Source organism: Hylobates moloch, unplaced genomic scaffold (assembly GCF_009828535.3).
Source record: "Hylobates moloch isolate HMO894 unplaced genomic scaffold, HMol_V3 SCAFFOLD_15, whole genome shotgun sequence".
NCBI classification, from domain to species: Eukaryota; Metazoa; Chordata; class Mammalia; order Primates; family Hylobatidae; genus Hylobates; species Hylobates moloch.
In genome coordinates, this window is record NW_026652290.1 from 98,390,524 (window position 1) to 98,400,468 (window position 9,945).

At 59.0% G+C, this 9,945-nt stretch overlaps 1 protein-coding gene across 1 annotated transcript in view; it reads left to right on the forward strand.

Annotated features, from left to right (window-relative positions):
* Window positions 1-8,833, forward strand: part of R3HDM4 (R3H domain containing 4) — a 12,455-nt gene extending 3,622 nt beyond the window's left edge. Inside the window, exons 2-8 of the mRNA XM_032176409.2 lie at window positions 3,169-3,323; window positions 3,752-3,876; window positions 4,360-4,483; window positions 5,129-5,214; window positions 5,587-5,672; window positions 5,852-5,907; window positions 7,783-8,833. Coding sequence (XP_032032300.1) covers window positions 3,169-3,323; window positions 3,752-3,876; window positions 4,360-4,483; window positions 5,129-5,214; window positions 5,587-5,672; window positions 5,852-5,907; window positions 7,783-7,886 — 736 coding nt within the window. The 3' untranslated portion in view covers window positions 7,887-8,833. The remainder of the gene's footprint in view (window positions 1-3,168; window positions 3,324-3,751; window positions 3,877-4,359; window positions 4,484-5,128; window positions 5,215-5,586; window positions 5,673-5,851; window positions 5,908-7,782) is intronic.
* The last annotated feature ends 1,112 nt before the right edge of the window (window positions 8,834-9,945 follow it).

The window sequence follows — 9,945 nt, forward strand, 5'->3', positions numbered from 1 at the left end:
AGCGTACTTTTTTTTTTTTTTTTTTTGAGACCAAGTCTCGCTGTGTTCACCAGGCTGGAGTGCAGTGGCACAATCTTGGCTCACTGCAACCGCTGCTTCCCAGGTTCAAGCAATTCTCCTGCCTCAGCCTCCTGTGTAACTGGAATTACAGGTGCATGCCACCACGCCCGGTCATTTTTTTGTATTTTTAGTAAACATGAGGTTTCACCATGTTGGCCAGGGTGGTCTTGAACTCCTGACCTCAAGTGATCCGCCTACCTCGGCCTCCCAAAGTGCTGGGAACATGGGCGTGAGCCACCGCGCCTGGCCAATCAGCTTCTTTACTTTTGATTGAGATGTAACAGCTGGTCTGTAAAGTGCACAGACTTAAGGCTTGAGGACTCTTTACATGTGTGTGGACCCTGACGAGAACTGCCCTCATTTCTGACCCCCTTGACTGCATTTTTTTTTCTTTTTTAAGACAGAGTCTTGGTCTGTCACCCAGGCTGGAGTGCAGTGGTACGATCTCAGCTCACTGCAGCCTCCACCTTCTGGGCTCAAGTGATCCTCCTGCCTCAGCCTCCTGAGTAGCGGGGACCATGATGTTGCCCAGGCTGGTCTCGAACTCCTGGCCTCAAGCTGTCCTTCCTCCTCAGCTTCCCAAAGCTCTGGGATTACAGGCATGAGCCACTGCGCCTGGCTTCCCTTCACTGAATCTTGTCTCAACTGACCTAGAGTTTCCAAGCGTTTTCCAAAGTCTTTTGGGGGTTGCAGGGGTGGGTGGGTCGCTTTTAATTTTTGTGTTGAGAACTCTGGATGCTATTAGGGATTTTGGACTGTGGGCTCTCTTGGAATTTTTATTGAGGATTGATTTGGTTATTTGTTTGAGTGTCTCCTGTGTACCAGGCATGGCTGTGAGTGCCGGGGGTGGGGGTTACAGCCAGCCGGCAAACCTGGGCCGCCTGTGCAAAGGTCGGAGGCGGGACTGGAAATCGTGACTTGGAAGCAGCAGCAGCCAGGAGGTGCCACTGTGGGGTTGGAGCAGCATGTGTTTCAGGCGGGGTGGAGTTAGGACATAAGGGTGGAGCCAATCCTGGTACCCCCAGACCCTGGAGTCCGTGTCAGCCCTGTGGTATGGGGGTTTCTGAGCCCAGTGGAGCTCTGCAGCCTATGGTCTGGGACTGACCAAGCAAGCGTTACGGTTTTTTGTTTGTTTTTTGAGACGGAGTCTCGCTCTGTCACCCAGGCTGGAGTGCAGTGGCACGATCTCAGAGGTTCACTGCAAGCTCCGCCTCCCGGGTTCATGCCATTGTCCTGCCTCAGCCTCCCGGGTAGCTGGGACTACAGGCGCCCGCCACCACGCCCGGCTAATTTTTTGTATTTTTAGTAGAGATGGGGTTTCACAGTGTTAGCCAGGATGGTCTCGATCTCCTGACCTCGTGATCCACCCGCCTCGGCCTCCCAAAGTGCTGGGATTACAAGCGTGAGCCACCGCGCCCGGCCTGTTTGTTTTGAGGCATGGTCTTGCTCTGTCGTCCAGGCTGGAGTGCGCGATATTGCAGTCACAGCTCACTGCAGCCTCAAACTCCCCAGGCTCAAGGGATCCACCCACCTTGGGCTCCCAAAGTGCTGGGATTACATGAGCCCCCACGCCCCGCTTGTGTGGTTTTTCTTTGCCAGAAAAGTCCCCATCCAAGGGGCTCCCCCACCAGCCTGCTTCCTGGGTGCCGGGTGGCTGCCATGTGCACCTACCTCCCCCCAAACGCCGCCTGCTTCCCAGGTGCCTGGTGGCTGCTGTGCGCGCCTATCCCCCCATCTCCCCCCAAACGCCGCCTGTTTCCCGGGTGCCTGGTGGCTGCTGTGCGCGCTTACCCCCCTCCCACCACCCGCTTCCCGGGTGGCTGCCTATTCCCCCCCCCACTGAGTGGCTTGGCCCTTGGATTCTCAGTGGGAGGCACAGCTGTGACAGCTAATCCATCTCCACAATTAATGCCATTTGCTCCGGCTAGGCCGATTAGCTCTGGGGGGGCTGCTGCAGCCCCACTCTCATCCTGGCCCCGGGGACAGGGGACATTAAGGGCGGCTTGGGGGAGGCTGAGGCATCACCTTGAGCTTCTGCGGCTGTTTTCTGGCTCCTCTGCTGCTGGGGGTGGGGGATGTGGATAAAATCACGTTTCTTGACTCCCCGTTTCTGAAGGAAGCCATTCACATCCCAAAGACTGTGGGCCTTGCTGGCTTACAGCTAACACCCTGAACACTGGGGTTGGGGGTGGGTGGCAGCTTTTCTCGGTCATCCACCTGCTGTGTGACTTTGGGCAAGTGTGTTCACTTTTCTGAGCCTCAGTTTACTAATCTGTCATCACAGTTTTTTGGTTTTTTTTGAGACAGGGTCTCACTCCGTCGCCCAAGCTGGAGTGCGGTGGCACAATCTCAGCTCACTGCAGCCTCCGCCTCCAAGGTTCAAGCCATTCTCTCACCTCAGCCTCCTGAGTAAGCTGAGATTACAGGCGCCCGCCACCACGCCTGATTAATTTTTGTATTTTTTTGGTAGAGACAGGGTTTCACCATGTTGGCCAGGCTGGTCTTCAACCCCTGACCTCAAGTGATCCACCCACCTTGGCCTCCCAACGTGCTGGGATTATAGGCATGAACCAATGTGCCTGACCTAATTTTTTTTTTTTTGGACAGAGTCTTGCTCTGTTGCCTAGGTTGGAGTGCAGTGGTGCCATCATGCCAACCTCGACCTCCTGGACTTAAGTGATCCTCCTGCCTCAGGCCCCTGAGTAGCTGGGACTACAGGCAGGTACGAGCACACCGGTTAATTTTTTAATTATTTTTTTTTGTAGAGACAGAAAAATATAATAGTCTTTTTTTTTTTTTCATAGTCTTGCTATGTTGCTCAGGCTGGTCTTGAACTGCTGAGCTCAAGTGATCCACCGGCCTCAGCCTCCCACAGTGCTGGGATCACAGGCATGAGCCACCACACCCGGCCCGTCTTCGCAATTGTCTCTGCTTCCTGGGTGATGTCAGGATGAAACAAAATAGGATTTTAAGGGCCCAGGACTCCACACACCGTAGGGATGAACTCTCCATTGCTGGGAGAAACCAAGCAGGCCATGACTGGTAGGGCTCTTCTCGGAGATGCTGGCCAGCCTTGGCCCTGAGGACCACCCCTGCCCCGGCCCACAGGCCCCTTCCCGGCTGCCTGCCTGCCTTAGCCAGCTCCCAGGTGAAGAGACTCTCGGCCTCCAGGCGGAAACAGCACTTCATCAACCAGGCAGTGCGGAACTCAGACCTCGTGCCCAAGGCCAAGGGGCGGAAGAGCCTCCAGCGCCTGGAGAACAGTGAGCAGGGGTTGGGAGGTGCCTCCTGGGGGCTCCTGGGCCTTGTAGAATGCCGTGCACGTTGGTGTTATCTGTTACCCCTCCCATAGCTGTGCCTGGGTGGGGCTGGGGACCCAAAGAGGTGTCAGCTGTAGGCTGGGGGACCATATAAATAGAGCCAGACACAGGTGCCCCCTGGATTCTTGGATCAGAGCTGGGTGGGAGGGCGCCCTGGGCGTGGGAACTGGGGCTTTAAAGGATACGTAGGAGTTCGACAAGCCAGAACCTGGAGTCTACGTGGTTTCTGTACCTTCTGAGGAAGATAGCTGGAGCATGGAGGTGGGGAGGCTGAGATGATAAAAAAGGAGGAAGGCTAGTTCTTGGGTCCCCATGGTGCCTGGGGGTCCTCAAATGCCACCCTGGTCCAGAGAGCATCTGTTTCCACCTAGCCCAGTACCTCCTGACCCTGCTGGAGACAGATGGGGGCCCGCCTGGCCTGGAGGACGGAGACTTGGCACCCCCTGCATCACCAGGCATCTTTGCCGAGGCCTGCAACAATGCCACCTACGTGGAGGTGCGGCCCCCGACGCCCTCACTCCCTCCACGCGGGGACCCCCGGCAGCTGCTCATCGGTTCTCTTACGGCCAGGCTATTGCCTGTGCCCGTCCCCCCGCCAGGGGCACCCGCCCATTTCTGGTCTCCTAATGAAGGCCCCTCAGTCTCCTTTGGGGTCCCCAGACCAGGCCAGAATCCCCACCCCACCCCTGGAACCTTCGAGCTCCTGGATTCACCTGCCCAACACGTTTGGGAACCCTCCAACGATTGCGAGAGTGTTTCACCTCAATCCCCCCCCCCACCCCGAGACAGCTGGGCTCATCCCGGTTCCCCGCGTCCCTGCGCTCAGCTCAGGGCCCGACACAAGCAGCGGCCCCTCAGTGGACAGAGGTGACCGCAGGAGCGCGTCCACGTGCTTGGCGGCCTTCCCTGCCCATTTGCCCGGGGATGTCAGCCCAGCCGGGCGTCTCATGGCAAGCCTGCCTCCCTGCCTCTCTCCCAGGTCTGGAACGATTTCATGAACCGCTCCGGGGAGGAGCAGGAGCGGGTTCTTCGCTACCTGGAAGATGAGGGCAGGAGCAAGGCGCGGAGGAGGGGCCCTGGCCGAGGGGAGGACCGGAGGAGAGGTGCAGGCCGGGCTGGGGTGGGTGTGGGTGGGGCCAGGGCATGGATGGAGGCGGGGCATGGGGTGGGTGGGGCCGGGATGGGGGCAGGATATAGATGGGGGTGTGGGCGGGGCCTGGAGTGGGTTGGACCTAGTGTGTGGGTGAGGCCAGGGTATGGATGGGGACAGGGCAGTGGGGTGTGTGGGACCACGAAGGGGTGGGTAGGATATGGATGGGGCTGGACATGGAGTGGGTGTGGCCAGGATGTGGGGGCAGGATCTGGATGGCAGTGGGTAGGGGTGGGGCCTGGAGATGGATGGGGGTGGGGTTAGGTGGGTTGTGTGGGCCTGGAGTGGGTGGGGCCTCATGTATAGCTGGGGCGAACATACAGGTGAGGGTAGTCAGCTGGATGGGTTGGGGTCAGAGCCCTGTGTGGGTAGGGTCTGCTGGCTGTCTGGGTGGGGCCACAGTATCGGTGAAGTTGTGGTTTGGTGGGTAGGTGAGGCCAAGGCACAGATGGGCGTGGTCTTCCCCGGGCAGGCGTGGTCTTCCCGGGCGGGCGTGGTCTTCCCGGGTGGGCGTGGTCTTCAGGTGGGCGTGGTCTGGCAGGTGGGCAGGGCCAGGACGAGCGCCCCAAGACTGCCCCCTGTTCCCCCACTCCTGCAGAGGACCCCGCCTATACACCCCGCGAGTGCTTCCAGCGCATCAGCCGGCGTCTGCGAGCCGTCCTGAAGCGCAGCCGCATCCCCATGGTGAGTGCCGGAGTGCCGGGCCTCGCCTTTCTACCCGCCTGGTCTGTTTCGAAGGCCCGTTTCCCAGGCACAGGTTCTCACCCGGTGCAGGTCGTGTCAGGGGACACAGGGCAGGATACAGACAGCGGGACCAGGGCCCTGAGTAGGAGGGCGGGGGCAACGAAGGCGGGCACTGCAGGGTGTAGGAGTTCCCTCCGCGGAAGGCACAGGCAGGAGGTGGCATGGTGGCCTCAGAGACAGTTAAGCAGCCTCACGTGGTGGGTCGGACGTCATGTTTGAGCCCAGCGCTGGGGGCTCCTGAGGGCCCTGGACCTCCCTGGCCCCCCACCCGCAAGTCCTGCAGTTCCCTGACCACTGGGCCGCCCTCCCCAGGAAACGCTGGAGACCTGGGAGGAGCGGCTGCTTCGGTTCTTCTCCGTGTCCCCCCAGGCCGTGTACACAGCCATGCTGGACAACAGGTGAGGGGGGGCGGCCAGGTGGGCGGACCCTCCCGGCCAGGTGGGCGGACCCCCCCCAGTCTGCGGCCAGGTGGGCGGACACTCCCGGCCAGGTGGGCGGACCCTCCCAGGCTGTGGCCAGGTGGGCGGACACCTTACGCTGCGGCCCCTGCACGGCGCTCACTGCCCGTCCCCCACAGCTTCGAGAGGCTTCTGCTGCACGCCGTCTGTCAGTACATGGACCTCATCTCGGCCAGTAAGTGCCGGTGGCCGCCAAGACCCCAAGTTGGCCAGCTCAACGTGGGAAAGTGGCCAGGGTCCCGGGGGCCTGGTTCCTCAGAGTGGGGCTTGGTGGGGAGGTGGGGTAGGGGGCTGGAGTGGGGACGCCACGAACTCAGGGGTGGCAGTGGGACCCTGGCTTGAAGTCACCAGAAGCTCCCTGCGTATCCGGCCCCACGCGGGGTGACCACATACACAACCAGGCTGCTGGACAGACACTCCTCCATCTACATCTTCGGGGCCTGGGGTGGGGGTAATGAAGCCTGGATTTGAGGGACCTCCCAGAGCCAGAGATAAGATGGGGGCACGCAGTGTCTGGAAGGTTCGCATTTAACTCTAAGGCCTCCCACATACCACACATGGGACCTCAGGCGAGACTCCCTACTGGCCCATGTGTTCCACTTTTCCAACGGGGCGTGGTCTCAGAACTCACCCCCCTAGTGAAGGTCTGTGCAGGCGCCTGCTGGCCCCAGGCATCCCATCTGGTCCTGAGCCTCTCACACCTGTCTCTGCCGCCGGCCTGGAGTTGCCGAGGCGATGGTTTCCATGGCAACCTGACCATGCCTCCCTCTGTTCCCTCTGTGGGAGACGCAGCCCCCATGCCTGCCTCTGCTCAGCACATCGGGCCTTGGCTGGGGGTGCGGGGCTTGGAGCTTGGTGGGTATGGAGCTGTGGTCCTGACGCGGAAGACGAGGGGTCCCAGCAAGATGGGGAGTAGAGGATGGGGGTCCCAGGCAGAGGGGACTGCTGAGGCACGGACCTCACATGGGACACGGCTAGTTTTGTTTGTTTTGGTTGGTTAGGTTTGGTTTTTTTGAGACAGAGCCTCATTCTGCCGCCCAGGCTGGAGTGCAGTGGTGTAATCTTTGCTCATTGCAGTCTCCACCTCCGGGTTCAAGCGATTCTCCTGCCTCAGCCTCCTGAGTAGCTGGGATCACAAGTGCCCGCCACCGCGCCCGGCTAATTTTGTATTTTTAGTAGAGACGGGTTTCTTTTTTTTTTTTTTTTTGAGACCAAGTCTCGCTCTGTCACCCAGGCTGGGGTGCAGTGGCGCGATCTCGGCTCACTGCAAGCTCCACCTCCCGGGTTCACGCCATTCTCCTGCCTCAGCTTCCTGAGTAGCTGGGACTACAGGCGCCCGCCACCATGCCCGGCTTTTTTTTTTTTTTTTTTTAGTAGAGACGAGGTTTCACCGTGTTAGCCGGGATGGTCTCGATCTGACCTCGTGATCCGCCCGCCTCGGCCTCCCAAAGTGCTGGGATTATAGGCTTGAGCCACTGCGCCTGGCCCTAGAGACAGGGTTTCACCACGTTGGTCAGGCCGGTCTCGACATCCTGACCTCAGATGATCCTCCTGCCTTGGCCTCCCAGAATGCTGGGATTACAGGCGTGAGCTACTGCGCCTGGCCAGGTCATTCATTTTTTTTGCAGTGAGGGGGAGATGGGGAAGGGGAGGCTGGTGGGAGCTGGACCACTCATGGCCTAGGTGCCTCAAAACCACCTCTGCAAGGCAGGGAACCTGAGGGGAGGCCGGACACTCTGCCAGGCGGGCATGTGAGTGGCCATGCGGCCTCAGGCTGGGTGCATTTCAGGGTCCCCATCCGCACAGTGGAATGAGCCAGTGGGGAGTGAGATGGGCCTGCGGAGAGTGCTCCTGTAGGGAGCCTTAGGTGTTCTTGTGAGCCAGGCTCCCGGACCCGGGAACTTAGGGTCAGCCAGGCCGCAGTGAGCAGCACACACCAGCTGGCGGTGACCTCCCTGGGAAGAAGCGAGGGCAGTGCGGGTCTGAGGCACTTCTACCTGCCGCGGCTCCCAAATTCCTCCCATTCTTGCCCCGCTGGTCCCTTCTGCAGGTGCCGACCTGGAGGGGAAGCGGCAGATGAAGGTCAGTAATCGGCACCTGGATTTCCTGCCGCCGGGGCTGCTCCTGTCCGCCTACCTGGAGAAGCACAGCTGATGGCGGCCCTGCGGAGACCCCGCCGCTGCCTCGCCCAGCCACCAAGCCCTCCGATAACTTCGGCTAAAATATTTTCCATATTTTTAGAATTTGTCCTTGGAAACCTTTTTCGCTTGGGGTGGTCTCTCTCACTCTGCTCCCTCCTCACGCAGCTCTTGGCAGTTAACAGACGCTGGCGGCTAGGGCTGCCCATGCCATCCCAGCTCCAAGCTTCCCACTCCGGGACTTGTATTTGGGTGGGGAGACCTGACCTGGGCATGTTCCTGTTTCTTCATCATTGAGCTTTTCTGGCCCGGTCTGAAGCTCAAGTGAGGAGGGGGAGGCCGGGTTTTTATCACTTTTAATGAATTTGATGTGATTTGTTGTAGATTTTTAAATTTCCCTTTTGGAGAGAAAAACCAAAAAAACTTGCCCCGCTGGTAAAGCATGGGTCTTGGTCCCAGCCCCTGCTCAGTCCCTCCCAGTTTTTAGCTTGAATGAGGGTGGGGTCTCTGGGACCCTGCCCCTCATGCCAGAAGCATCTTGTGTTGTGTGTGTGTGTGTGTGTGTGTGTGTGTGTGTGCCCTGAGACCCAGGACAGAAGCCACGGTCCTAAGAGCTGGTTTTATCCTCGTCATCCTGCGTGTCATCCCCCACACCACCTGTGTCAGGGCTCAGGGTCGCCTGCTTTATACGAGCCAGCCTCCTTTTCTCCCCTCCTTTATGCTGGGGGTCCAGGACTTCCAGCCAGAAGCCTCTGCCCTTGCACTACCTTTTCTGTCCTCCCTGTCCCGTGTCCCCCTGTCCCCCAGCCTGACTCCTGCCTGATAGCTCCTGTGTTCCCATGCTGGTCCTCCTGGCCCAGGCTGCAGGAGCCAGGCTGGGGGGCCTCCCCACCCCCTCGCTGCGTGTGGGTAATTGTGTTTTGGGGGAAAGTGGGGAATTTAATAAATTTCTGGTGCTCTGGCCTCAGGCTGTGTGGGTTTTTCTTTGGGGCAGGGCCGGGGGCGTAGTAGGTCCTGGCCACCAAGGGCTGCAGGTGCCCCCCTGGCTCCTCCGCCCTTGGATGCCTGGGTTTAAACCCTGGCTCTGCCACATGTCTGCTGTGTGACCTTGGGTGAGTGGCTTGTACGAGTGCCTTGGGGCCCCTGTAGACCTTGGGTGAGTGGCTTGTATGAGTGCCTTGGTGCCCCTGTAATGGAGGGTCTCACACAGGGGCTTGAGACGACAGACGGCCAGCACAGTAGCTCACGCCTGTGATCCCAGCACCTTGGGAGGCCAAGGCAGGAGGATCGCTTGAGCCCAGGAGTTTGAAACCAACCAGGGCAACATAGCAAGACCCTGTCTCTAAAAAACATGAGAGAAATTAGCAGGGTTGGCCAGGCGTGGTGGCTGCTCACACCTGTAATCCCAGCACTTTGGGGATGCCGAGGCGGGTGGATCATGAGATCAGGAGTTCAAGACTAGCCTGACCAACATGGAGAAACCCCGTCTCTATTAAAAATACAAAATTAACCGGGTGTGGTGGTGCACGCCTGTAGTCCCAGCTACTTGGGAGGCTGAGGTGGGAGGATCACTTGAGCCTGGGAGGCTGAGGCTGCAGTGAGCTGAGACTGTGCCGCTGCACTTCAGCCTGGGTACGGAGGAAGACCCTGTGTCAAAGAGAAGCAAAAAGGAAATCTATCCTCTCACAATGCTGGAGGTAGAAGTCTGAGGTCAAGCTGTCTGCAGGGCAGTGCTCCCTCCAGCGTCTCTAGGGGAGGAGCTTTCCCGCCTTCCCCGGTTTCTGGGGACTTCGTGTGTCCATGGCTTGTGACCACATTGCTGTGGTCTCATCTCGAAGTGGCAGTTTTCCCTGTGTGTTGTCTTGATATTGTCCTCTCCTCACGTGTCTGTGCCCAAATATCCATCTCTATGACGCCCGTCATTGGGTTAGGCCCATGCTGATCACCTCCTTTTAACCTGATTACCTCTGCGAAGACCCTGTTTCCAAATAAGGTCACATTCTGAGGTAGTGGGAGTTAGGAATTCAATCTCTTTTTTTTTTTTTTTTTTTTGAGACAGAGTCTCGCTGTCACCC